The sequence below is a fragment of the Octopus bimaculoides genome, chromosome 5 (genome assembly GCF_046866305.1).
Source record: "Octopus bimaculoides isolate indiv1 chromosome 5, ASM4686630v1, whole genome shotgun sequence".
Taxonomy (NCBI): domain Eukaryota; kingdom Metazoa; phylum Mollusca; class Cephalopoda; order Octopoda; family Octopodidae; genus Octopus; species Octopus bimaculoides.
The window spans coordinates 73,432,808-73,446,750 of NC_142932.1; the positions used below are offsets into that span (position 1 = coordinate 73,432,808).

Below are 13,943 nucleotides of genomic sequence, written 5' to 3' on the forward strand. Positions count from 1 at the left end.
TATCATCGACCCCACCCCACTTCAACCCATGTTCTTAATTAGTTTATTTGAACAACTACTCCATCTCTAACCATCTCCTATTTTTCTTATACACTCTTGCAAACCCTATCTACCCACCCTTCGCATTTCTGCCCAACCTCCAGGGCCCACTCTGATACTTCATCACCATTATTTTACCCCACTTTCCAGCCCCACACTTATTATTCCCACCCACCCTTGTATAAATTGAGAAGCTATGTATTTCCTCTACAGCTAAAGACTTGTTCCCGCCCCTCTTTCGTACCTTTCATCATCTAACATAAAGCTACCCCCACCACCCTTTACTATAGCCATATCACTTGTAAGTGCAAGTGATCTTAGCATTTAGATTATTGTCAGATTTAATGCTTATTTATTCACATTGTTTTGAATTAGTCATGTATTACCTTGTAGCTTTGAGATTTTGATGATCTGATTTTTGATATTTAGATTGACATTGTAGCATAAGTGTGAGAGGTTGAATCTGGCCTGTTTGAACATAAAGCAAATAAGATATTTTGGCCAGATATGGCTAGTTTAAATACTTAAGAGTTAATTATGTTAATACAAAAATTACCTAATCATTAAAGACAACAGAAATTAGCAAAAATCATTTATGACCTGAACAATAATCTGTTACACTGTGTAACATGATTTTTGTTCTTAGATAGCAACTATTATTTCCTATTTGCTTACCCATAGAAAGTATGAAAAATGGCTATTTCCTTCAAACTTTGCTTTTGTTACATTTATTCAAACCCCAAAGAATTCCTCCCCAACTACTCCTGCTCATGATCAGAGATGCACATATTGTCAGTCACTAAGGGATATGTTTAAGTGGTTACAGTCAAGCAACTGACAAGCAAATATGTGGTATTGAGCAGAATATTTGTTACAATGATATTTCTGCTTCAGCAACTCAGTGCTGAATCTGTCTGAAATGTAATGGAAAACAGGTCAGTTTCAAAACATTGATGTCCTAAGCACAAAGCAAAGTTTGAAGGGAATAGTAGTCATTTCCCTTGATTTCTAAATAGAACCAAATAAGAACACTTCCTGACCAAAGACAAAAAAATTTTTTTACACAATATTGTCTTGTCTCCAAAATTCTGTGCTTCCTGAAATTAGTCAACATTACTCTTGATGTGCCAAAGCACCCTTTCCTTTTTATGGCTATTTTATTGTTCCCTTTCTTGCTTTTTTATGTTTTATCCATTGTACTATGTATATATATATATATATCTAGTTTTCATTGCTGTCTTTTCTTAGTTGATTTATATGTCTGTTTTCTGTCCCCTCATGTAACTTTTTCTGATGAGCTGCAGTGCAACTGAGCAGTGTATTGAAAAGGCTCATTATTATTATGACAGTATTGTTTTAAAACTTTTACTTGGCATCACACAAATAACCAAATAACTAACTATGAATTTAACAATATTCTATTCTCTTGTTTTCCAGAACATCCATTAGCTTTGTGACAGCTTGCTATGTTTCAATAAGCACTGCAGTTATGCTCTTGGCATTTTTACAGCAGATTTTGCTGATCAGTCAGAACATCACATCACAAGAGTTGCATCAGGCATTGGTGCGCAAGAAAACTTTCTGTGGTATTTATGCTTATAATAATGTACACAACAAGGGCTTTTTACACAACTGGATGGAGTTTATTTTTAGACCATCTCGGAGTATTTCACAGAAGATTCCCATGTAAAAATTTTTAAAAATATGTGTATGTGTGTGGCGGGGGTGAGGTGGGGCTGGGGAGGGTATGCATGTATATTTATATATATGTAGGTATGTATATCTGTGTGTATATGTGTGTGTGTATACATATGTGTGTGTGTGTATGATGATTATGTGTGTGTGTGTGTATATATATATATATATGGTGACACGTAAAAGCACCCACTACACTCTCTGAGTGGTTGGCGTTAGGAAGGGCATCCAGCTGTAGAAACTCTGCCAAATTAGATTGGAGCCTAGTGTTGCCATCCGGTTTCACCAGTCCTCAGTCAAATCGTCCAACCCATGCTAGCATGGAAAGCGGACGTTAAACGATGATGATGATGATGATGATATACACACATACATCATCACTATCATCATGTAACATTTATTTTCCATGCTGGCATGGTTTGGGCAGTTTGACAGGAACTTGCAAGGTGAGAAGACTGCACCAAGCTCTGTTGTCTGCTTTGGCATGGTTTCTATGGTTGGATGCCCTTCCCAATGCCAACTACTTTACAGGGTGTACTGGGTGCTTTTTACATATCACCAGGACTTGTAATTTGCAAAACTACTACTCCTCCTCCTTTGATTGGGAGGGGAGTAGTATTGAGGGAAATGGCTTTGTGCCAGTTGATGAGAGGTTAAAATATAACAGAGGGATAGAGGTAGGTGTCTTGCCGTAGAGGAGATACCTGGATACCCCTGTTGGAAAAGAAAGGAGAGAAAGAGAGAAAAAGATAGATAGATGGATAGGAAGAGAGAGAGAGAGAGAGAGAGAGAGAGAGATGATGGTGGTGGTGGATATGTGTTGAGACATGCCCTTAAGGTACAGTGGGTGGGGGGTTAATTTAAGTGAAGTGGTACTGGACAGGGTGAGTGGGCAGGAGAGTAGACAGGGAAGTTTCACAAAAGTGTGAGGAGAGATAGGGTTGAGATGACTATAGCAAGGGATGCAAATGATGGTGGGGGATATAGGAGTGGCTCAGGGAAGTTATGGTAGATATTTGAAGCCATTGAGAGTGATAGCAGATAAGAGAAGTATTAACGATGGAGTATAGCAGAGAGGAGAGAGAGCAATGGCAGAAGGCACAGAAAGGAGGTGATTGGTGGAAATAGTGGGCAGGAAGATAATCAGAAATGAAATTCTGCTCTCAGGTGATTAAAGCAGTTGAGTAGAACCATAGATAGATAAATAATGAATGTTAGAGGATGAGATTTGCGGGAAATGCTTGATGAGTTAGAGAGAGAGTGGAGGTAGGGCAAGACCCCTCACATGTACAAACATTACCAAGCTGGTTTTAGGATATCTTTTCTGCTCTGATGGACAGGTCTTCTTGAGCACAGAAAAACCCCAAGCATCTTGGTCCTTTGTCATCTCCATAAGGCTCAGCATCTTGAGATTGGCCTTCCATACCTTCATGCCTTCGTGGGTCTTTCTCTTCCACAAATTCCATCCACTTTAAGCAATTAGCATTTCTTTATGCAACTATTCCTCAGCCATATGCATCACATGACCAAACTAGCATAGTCTTCTCTCTTGATCACTACATCTGATTCTTTTATGCCTAGCTTTTCCCTCAGTACACAAGTACTTTGTCATGAACACCGACATTGTGCATTTAATTGAGCATACTAGCTTCATTCCTCTTTAGACTTTACACAGCTTCTGCATTTAGGGCCCATGTCTCACTACCATTTAGCATTACTGTTCATACACAAGCATCATATAATCTTCCATTCACTCAGAGAGAGACCTTTTGTCGTCAATAGAGATAAAAGCTCTCTGACTATAATGCTACTACACCAGTCATTGGGGCTGATGCCTTCCTGAATAACTTGATTAACTATACAGGCGACCAGACTGTAATCCTACACCACCAGATATTTTAAGCATCTCAGCAGTAATTCCTGATGGACTAGTGGCTTTCCCTGTCTTCATATCCTCAATTGCCTAATCTATCTTACTGATGTCAACTAGAAATACTAATCTCTCTGTTGGATTCACATTGGAGAGACTCCCTTTCTCCCATTCATTCTCTGCATTTAATAACCTTTCATAATAACACTTTCATGCTTCCTTCCTTTCAGAGTCACTAAGTGCAAGCATACCATTATCCATCTGTGCACACTTCTCTCCCATAACATCTTGATTCTCTCTGATACAGTCTAGCAATCTGGAACATCACAAGTCTCTGATTTTCATGCTATATGACATTGACAAACTTCTTCCTTTCTGCTTCTGCCATTGCTAGATGAATCTGTAGCCTATCTTCCCTCCTAGTTACTTGATACAAGTCTTTGTTGCTCCCCTTTTCTAGTTTTTTCCAAGTTCATCTCTTTGTCTTTATAACCCTGTCTACCTTACTCTTCCACCACCATATCATCCACAGTTTGGTTGAAACTTTGCTCCAACTACAGATTTGATGTGCAGCCTTCAGAAGGTTGTCCCATAAGAACTTCCAGTTGTAAAATGTTATATGACAATATCACCTCCTCTTTTCCAACAGATTCTTTAATCAGAAGGTCTCTAAATCACTATAGCATAAATACACTCACACACACATTTTTGTGTGTAAACATATGTAATTATATATGCATATAAAATGCCAAGGCTGGTTCCTTCAGATGGTATGTTTTATGATGTTAGTTTTTTTCCTGGTTACTTAGCATGTAAAGTACAATATTGATAATTAAGAGAATGAATAATTTGAACATTCAAATTTTATGTTTATTTACAGTTGGTTTATTCATAATAATTGTCTGACATGTGTTTCGATCACATTAATTGCATATTTATATGCAACGATTTATGCATAATTAGTACAATCTCTTCAGGGTGTATAAATATGACATTGTTCGAAGAGGAATTTTCCTCCATTATTAGTTTGAACTAGTCTTGGTAGCAGTAGTAGTAAACCATGATGTTCATGAGCTGTTTTTCACAATTTACAGTTTTTCACAACTCACAACTACCATAATGCATAAATCACTGCATATAAATATGCAACAGTATTCATGTCAGACAATTATTTTGAATAAACCAACTGTAAATAAACATGAAGTTTGAATGTGCAAATTCATCATTCTCCTTATTATCAATATGTATATATTTATAAATACACACACACACACATTTTTGTGTATATGTTTTGCTGTATGTAAACATATGTAATTATATATGTTTGTGTGTGTGTGTGTATATGTGTGTGTGTGTGCATAATATGTATACATATATATTTATGCACATACATATATAATGTGTCTATTTTCCTATGAATGTATTTATTCTTTGTATAATGGGCATAAAAATATTATTTGTGTGATAAATGCAATTCTTTTAATTACTATATTATATTTTAATTAACTTTATTATATTTGATAAACATCATTGAAGATTTGCAACAGATTATTATGAAAGACAGTTATAATACTTCCATTGTAAAACCATTGATCTGATATTTGAAATATGTATATAGCTATATTTTGTATAAAAACAGAACTCCATAACAATAATATACTAAATAAACATTCAGTGATATCAAAATTATGGCTTTTACTTTTCTTTGTATGCAGAAATAAATCTTTTTGTTTTCTAAGAATTGTTTAGGCCCAAATGTCTCTTTTGTGCTGGTCACTCTCATCAATAATAAAAGCATTGCTATCCATTTTGCTGATTCCATAACAGTAGTTTAGTATGGGTCTTGCCTGATTGCTTGCTACCATCCTTGCCCCTTTACCATTTAAACAGGCCATATTGGGCCCAGATATTCTACCTGTTTTATGTTCAAACTGACCAGATCTGACCTTTCACTCCTACCCTACAGTATCATTATAAAGATAAGCAATCATATCATCAAAATCTCAAAGCTACAAGATAATGCATGCTTAATTCAAAATATTGTGTATAAATAAGCATTACATTTGACAGAGTAATATGAATGCTAAAGGTTAAATGGAATATTCTTTCAACTATATTAAATGCATGTATATAAATGCCACCCTGTGCAGCCCACATACTTCAAGCTGTGCCAATGTTCCATAATCTGTCTGCTTGTCTCTGCCTATTTCTTTCTTCCCAATCTCAACACCCTTCACAATAACTGAATCCTTTTATTATGTATAAGCCTAGCTTTTGAAGAAGAATTGGTGTAATTAATTGAATCAGCCAGATCCCACTGTGGTACCAGTATCTTTTTTAGGGATCCAATAAGAATGAAAGAGAAACTTAACTGATGCATGCAAAATTTGAATTCAGAACCTATTCAAGCAAAACTTGTCCTTTCTAATTATGATCACTTAGATTGGAAGAATTAAATCAAATGTAATACTTGATTGGTACTTGTTTTATTGACCTCAGGAGGAATTAAATGCAATGTCAAACCTGGTAGGAATTGAATTCAGATCATAAAAGTGATATAACAAAATATTGCAAGGTATTTTGTCTGGTTCCTTACCAGTACTGCCAAATTATTTCCTCAATCTCTTTGTAATAATTGAAAGATTCGCTACATCATTTCTTGCCTTGCCTTGAGTCATCATCATCATCATCATCATCATCATCATCATCATCATCGTTTAATGTCTGCCTTCTGTGCTGGCAAGGGTGGGAATGTAGGTGCCATTGTGACATACAGTGTGTTTTGGGTACCTAAACCTAGCAGAGCCCATCTTTCTTCCTAAGTTTGATCACAGCTGATTTTGAAGAAGAGCAACAACAAGAACTAGTGCTTGATTGATACTTCTTTTAGATTAACTCCCAAAAGAATGAAACGCAAGGTTGACCACCACAGGATTTGAACTCTGAATGCTGGCCCAAATGCTACAAGTCAATCTGTTTAAAGTTCTATTGATTCTGCTAATTTCCCATTTACATCATTCTATCAACTTCATTGATAGTATAGAACTTGCTTGTATGAATTAACCCTTTAGCATTCAAACTGGCCATATCTGGCCCAAATATTCTTATTGTTTTATGTTCCAATCAGCCAGATCTGGCCTCTCACACCTATCCCACAATGCCATTCTAAAAATAAAACAATCACATCATTGAAATCTCAAAGCTATGAGATAATGCATGATTAAATCAAAACAAAGTGAATAAATAAGCATTATATTTGATTGAGTAACCTGAATGCTAAAGGGTCAAAACAGATTTTGACATCATTCTGGTTGTGCTTCTATACTTATGTTTCCTATGACTGGATGTGTTTAAACAGAAAATTTGAAACGAAGGAGACCTCTTGTATGGCACTGAGTCATTTACAACTATCACAACACACACATGCACACACATTTTTTCGTAATTAATAAATGCAATGCACAGAGGAAGTCAGTACTCTCTCACTAATTCCAGCAACTGCATTAGAGTAAATATATAATCTATAGTACTGTACTTCTTTCTGAACCCCCATGCTCATCCAGTTGTTGAGATAGCCATTCGGTGATTATCTTCATGAACAACTTGTAAATATAAGACAGGAGGAAGATGGGATGGTAGTTCTTAAGATCTTCCTTATTACCCTTCTTGTACTTAACTCCTTCCATTGGGAAGGTATTGACCCTTCCTCTAGGTTACAGTTGAAGCATAGAGTGAGGATTTTCCATTGCTGCTCTCTGCTGGCCTGCAGCGTTTCAGATGTTATGCCATCCTTGTCCAGTACTTTTCCCCTGTTCATCAGCTTGAGGGCTCTGATCAGAATAGATGATACTTTCTCTCCTTCATTTTTCAACGATGGAAGTGCAACCACTGCTCTCGATTTAAAGGATTTGCAGACTTCCTCCACACCTCTTCTGTTGGTCACTGCATTTCTGTCCTGGTTCTTCAGTGTTGTTACTTCCATTCTATAAAGCTTCATCTCCCTTTCACTTTTCTTGAGGCTCTTCTGTCTTTGTGTGGTCTTCAGGAGCTTCTCTTTTCTGTACCTCTCAAAGTCATTCTCAAGGCATCACCTGTGCATTGTTTATTGATTACGTAAAAACCTTTGACAGTATCGAAATTGACACAGTACTGCAAGCTCTCAGGAAATAAGGTGTGATGACACAATATGTCACCCTTCTTAGGGAGGCAAATACTGGGTGCACAACAAATGTGGTCCCATTATCCTTACCTGTGAATGTTCCGGTGAAGTGTGTCAAGACACACTTTTCACAATGTGTCTCAAGATGGTCATGTGAGACATGATCTGGAATGGGGGCATAAGGATAAATAGAGAGCTGCTCACCCATCTAAGATTTGCTGATGACATAGCACTGGTAGCGGAGAGTACCAATCAGCTGCAGACCATGCTGGATGAACTGGCTTTCAGGGGTTTGGCAGTTGGCCTGAAGATCAACCGTACAAAAACCAAGTACATGCATTGTGAGAGCATACCGATCGGTCACTTAAAAGTTAGAGGTAATGAAATAGAAGAAGTGAGCAGCTAATGTGTATCTCAGTCAAGAAGTGACTATAAAGTGAGAGATGGAGAATGAGATCTCGCAAAGGGTAAGAGCAAGATGGAGAGCATTCAGCCCAGTGAAGGATGTGCTGAAGGCAAACCAGGACAAGGCAACTCATGCCAATCTCTTCAACAGCTCAGTCTTGCTGGCAATGCTATACGCATGTGAGACTTGGGCCTTGATTAAGAGAAAACAACAACACCTGCTTACAGTGCAGAGAGCCATGGAAAGGTTGATGTTGGGAATCTCGCTAAAAGATCACATCCGGAAAGAGGAAATCAGGGATAGAACTGGAGTGAAGGATGTCTTCACAGAATACCACCACACAAAGCTATGATGAACCAGTCGTGTCGCAAGGTCCACAGACAGTCGGTGGACCTGTGCAGTTGTTGAGTGGTACCTGCGTGAACAAAAGAAACCACTCGGAAGACCTCCGACCAGGTGGGAAGATGATTTAAGAAAGATATTTGGAACAATGTGGAGAATGGTGAAAGCACAAGGGGAATAGAACAAATGCTGTGGTTAGCAGAGCTGGTGCAGCACCAGATAGCCTGGCCAATACTAGCAATACCTGTGGAAATTCCATGGTAAATAAAAAATTTTCTAAATTGTTGGAAGTTTATATAACTGGCACTCCGTTGGTTATGACAAGGGTTCTAGTTGATCCGATCAACGGAACAGCCTGCTCATAAAATTAATGTGCATGTGGCTGAGCATTCCACTGATATGTGTACCCTTAATGTAGTCCTCAGGGAGATTCAGCCAGACAGAGTGTGACAAGGCTGGCTCTTTGAAATACAAGTACAACTCATTTTTGCCAGCTGAGTGAACTGAAGCAAGGTGAGATAAAGTGTCTTGCTCAAAAACACAATGCATCATTGGGAATTGAACTCACAACCTTACGACTGTGAGCTGAATACCCTAACCACTAAATCATGTGCCTTCATAGAAGTTTATATAGAATCACAAAAATTAATGTTTCATTTGAAATTGTATATTTTGCATTATTTTCGTTTAATAAAACATTTCAATTCTTCTGAATGAGGCTGTAACTGAGGGAGCATAACTTTCTCATTTTCTCAGTAGATCAGAGGGTTATTTATAAATCTAGGAGCTTTCAAATGATTACAGAGAATATTCATGTCACCAATGTTACAGCTTTCAACCATATGTTAAGTTTTTTTTTTTTGATGTTCTCATCTGCTTTCATTTTATATTCTATCTTGATCAGGTTCTCTTATCTGTTGTAAATACTCACTGTATTCTCATATTTTCCCTTCTATGCTGCTGCTCCTGAGCTTCTAGTGATTTGACCCTCGGTTTCTCTTTATATTGTTGCTTATATCATCTCATTCTGTCTCTTGTTAGCCATAGTTTATAAACAAATATCAATTTTTAAGTGAGCAGACAATAATTGCACTTACGTGCATGCTTCAAGTGATAGGTGATATAAAAAAATTTGATTCAAAATAGGGAAGAAAAACACTTTTCACTAACCACCACCATCATCATTGTTATAGTAGTTTTCAGTAACAAAGCCCAGTCTAAGCTGTTTGCTGATCAAGATTATTTTTCCTTTCATTTCATTTCCATTGGTTGTTTCATATCCTGCTGTCAGTGTATTTATTTGCTCTGATAAATGATGTTTAAAATTTCTCTCAGCTAAATACTTTATATTTCCCCTCTCTCTACCTCTTACTTAAACAAACTTTTTAATATGTCATTATCATTTCTCTTCACCTCTCACTTCCACTAACCATGTGACATTGTAATGTACTGGTTGGCTATGTCACTGTCTCTGCTTCTTACTCTCAATATGTCTCTTTCTCTGCTTCTCACTCCCAATATAACTCCCTCTATCTCTCTGCCTTTCTTTAACTTCACTATCAGAATATTACCCCCTCTGCTAAACATTGTATTTCTATATCTCTCTCTTCAACTAACTTTTTAACCATGCAATATCTATTACTTTCCCCCTACTACATATCATTAACACTTCTCTCTCCCTCTTCACTTTTCCCTTCAACTAACCATGACAGCTCCTTTCCCTAACTCTTCTTCCTCCTCTCTCCCTTTGGTTTCTGTCCACTAAATTCACTTACAAAGTTTTTGGTGTCAGCTCAGTGTTATAGTAAAAAACACTGAAAATAAACCTGAAGCCACATGGTTGGGAAGCAAACTTCTTAACCACACAGACATGCTTCTTTTTGTGTTTGCATGAGTTGGATAGGTTTTCCCCATCACAGTGTCTCAACACTTGTTACTGTTTCCAGTCATTTCCTTGGTAAGTTTCATTCCCCTGAGACCAGTCTTCAACACTTCTTCCCATGTCTTCTTCAATAGGTTTTCCTATACAGATCTTTGGGCACTCCTTTTCCTATCATCTTCCATGCACATCACATGTCCATACTAATTGAGTCTTTTTTCTTACACAATATAGTTCATTCCTATTATACCCAGTTTTTCTCTCAGATCATTTTATACAGCACTAATTGATTATAGATTAATTTTCTAGTTACTGGATAAACCATTCCTCATATGATCTATCAATGGATAAAATCTTTGTCTTGTGGCCTAATATAATCTGATTTAACTTAGGTCATGATAGAAATTACTGCCAGCTTGTTTTTTATTGAATTACAGAGGCAAGTAGCACATTTTGTACATACATAAATTTAATGCACAATATATGGATTTAACTAACCAGTGGTATTCATAAAAAAAAGCTCCTTTAATGGATCAGGCTACAAGCCATATAAAGTAAAACAAAACAAAGGGATGTAATGTATAGTGCAGTTGAAAATCCAATTGGTAAGGAATGTGTTAAATATAAAGGAGATATACTTCCTCTCTTTATATTTTATTACATTCACACACACACACATATATATATATATATATATATATATAAATACATACTCATATATTTACAATCTGTTTGGATCATCGTTAACTTAACCATCAAAGTACAGTATCTAGTTATAACCTAAGTTTTCTTTAGGTGATGTGTACACAATACGACCCATTCAATCATTTTATTTAATGGATTATCTTTAGTGAATAAAACCTGAGATCACAGAATTTATTGTTGCTCATATACAGCTTTGCCTTAGTAATGATACACCATTTCAAGATGTAATGTATGTTCCAATCCTTCAGTTACTATATGTGTCTTAATAGTGATGTGGTTCTAATAATTCTTAACTAATTTAACTTTGATTATTTTTTGCACAAGGCTAGCAATTTTAAGGGGCAAGAGCAAGTCGATCATATCAACCTCTATACTTGACTGGTACTATATTTCATGTAAAGAGACAGAATACCGAAAGGTATTTTGTCTGACACTCCAATGATTCTCTCAATCCACTACCTTTGTTGTAGTGGTAGTAAAAATAATTATAATAATGGTTTCAAATTTTGGCATGAGACCAGCAATTTCGGGGGGGGGGGGATAAGTTGATTACATCAACCCCAGTGTTCAACTGGCACTTATTTTAGTGACCCTGAAAGGATGAAAGGTAAAATCAACCCCACCGGAATTTGTACTCGAACATAAAAATGGACGAAATGCTGCTAAGCATTTAGCCTGGCATGCTAACAATTCTGCCAGCTTAATAATAATAATAAGAGTACACAGAGAGAGCAAACCTCCAACAAAGTAACACCAACATCCTCTCAACAATTAGCCAGAGATGATTTTTAAAACAAGAATATCTTAAATAAATTCAACTGGTCTCACAAACGAGAATACTAAAAATGAACCTGACTACTCTTAAAAATCAAGTAAAAAAAAAAACCGGAAAAATAATCCAGAATCCTTGTTCACTACCTGATTGATCCCAATGGAAGTTATGGAATGTGAAGGTGGGTGTGCGGGCTGTGTTTGTAATGCTGTGTGTGTATCGTCTGCAGTGGGAACAGAGAGTTTTCTCTATGAAGGCCTTTTTTAGTCTATCCACTGTTATACTGTCTTTACGACCATTAAGTCTATAGTGAAAAATTTATCCATGCATGAAAGAAAACGGAAAGGACCTGCATACGGTGCTGTTAACAGAGGTTTAACAACATCGTTGCACACAAAAATGTGAGTCCAAGAAGTAAAGCTTCCGTCCAGACAGAGCTAGAAATGCAATTGTCAAGTAGGTAAGAGGTTTCAAACAGGAGCAATATATTCAAAACTGGTAAAACTAAAAATTGCTGAGGATAAATTAAATTTATTATTGCTACTGAATATGTTAGTATTATTTAATTTCTGAACGGTTTTGCTGTCGTTTGTTTATGTAGTTTGATTTCTTTATCCACCAGTTTCTACTTAGAGACATGAGTAAAATTAATAATAGAGAAATGAAAATAAAACTTTAGAAACACCAATACCGCCATAACTGATGTGGAAAGACTTGAAAGTCAATGTAAGATTGTAATATTTCATGTAAAGTAAATATAATAATCCAGAATCCTTGTCCAGTGCTGGATCAATCCCCAAATCTAATCGATTTGTGCCAGTCATGAGGCCAAACATCCCTGAAAGTTTCATCTGAATCCATCCAGCAGTTCTTGAGATATCTTGCTCATGGACAAACAAACACGACTGAAAACAATACCCTCCGCCTTCACAAAGGTGGAGGTAATAATAATGATGGCCACTCCTATCAATTTTGACATATGAGTGCTTGAAGGAAAAAGAAAGGATTAAAAATAAGAGATGCTGTGTCTATTTGCAATGGATTTTGCTATGATGGTTTTGATTTTACTTGGGATTGGACAAATGTGTTTGTTAATTGCAGGATATAATTCTTTTCTTGCTGTTTCTTAAACTCAAATTGTTTAGATGGATCATGATACATTCTACATCACTCTGATCTAGGCAATAAATTAAGCTGTAGAGATTTTAGTGATTGCTTCAACTTATCCTTATATGTAAGGATGGGTCTTCCTTTACCATGGAACCCTTCTATTCGTTGGCCTTACAAAAGAATTCGTATTTGAACAACATGTCCTGCCTGTCTGACCTGAATTCTCAATAGCATGCTTTCAATACTGGAGCTATCACATTTTCCTAAAATTTTGACATTTAATATCTTATTCTGCAATTTTATGTTGCAGATATTGCACAGACAGCACATGTGAAAAGTTTCAAATTTCTTTATATGTCTGTAGTAGAGAATCCTTGCTTCTGTCCCATAAAAATGTGTGCTAAAAATACTAGATTTGTATCCACTTATTTTAGTTTTCAAACTGATACTGTGTTCATCCCATAAACGATAGGAAAGTTTTCCAAAAGTACTTGTAGCCTTAAATATTCTAATAATGACTTTGTCATCAAGAGTACTCTTAAAGTATGTTGTACATAGCTAGAAAAATTCTTGCGAAGGTGATTCTTAACTGCATCAATAAGCATGTAGCCAACAGTATATACAGTACTGTGCAAAAGTCTTCAGCCACTTCAGACTATTGTAAATTTCTACTAATTGCCAACTTATAAGTGGATTGTGTTTTTTACAGGTGAAACATCTGTCTTGTTGGATTCATTTCCATACCAAATCATTATATTTTGTAGTTGGGATTCTAAATGAGAGGGGAAGATGCAAGACGACCACCAAAAATGGCCGTGCAAAAGTTTTCAGCTACCTCACATAAACCAATCAAGATACAGGGCTTTAAAATAGAAAAATGTCACTATTCAAGTTACCGTCAATTGTAACCAACCGTCTTGAACCATCACTTTATGTATCCTCAAAGCATCAGACGCTTACCTCCAA

General features: G+C 36.4%; 1 protein-coding gene across 2 annotated transcripts in view; it reads left to right on the forward strand.

The window, feature by feature from the left end:
• The window catches only part of LOC106870013 (palmitoyltransferase ZDHHC23), a 35,641-nt gene extending 30,351 nt beyond the window's left edge, over positions 1–5,290 (forward strand). For both annotated transcript variants that reach the window (XM_014915975.3, XM_014915977.3), the window contains one exon: positions 1,477–5,290. In XM_014915975.3, the coding sequence (XP_014771461.1) occupies positions 1,477–1,729 (253 nt within the window). In that variant the 3' untranslated portion in view covers positions 1,730–5,290. The remainder of the gene's footprint in view (positions 1–1,476) is intronic.
• Positions 5,291–13,943: the final 8,653 nt, after the last annotated feature.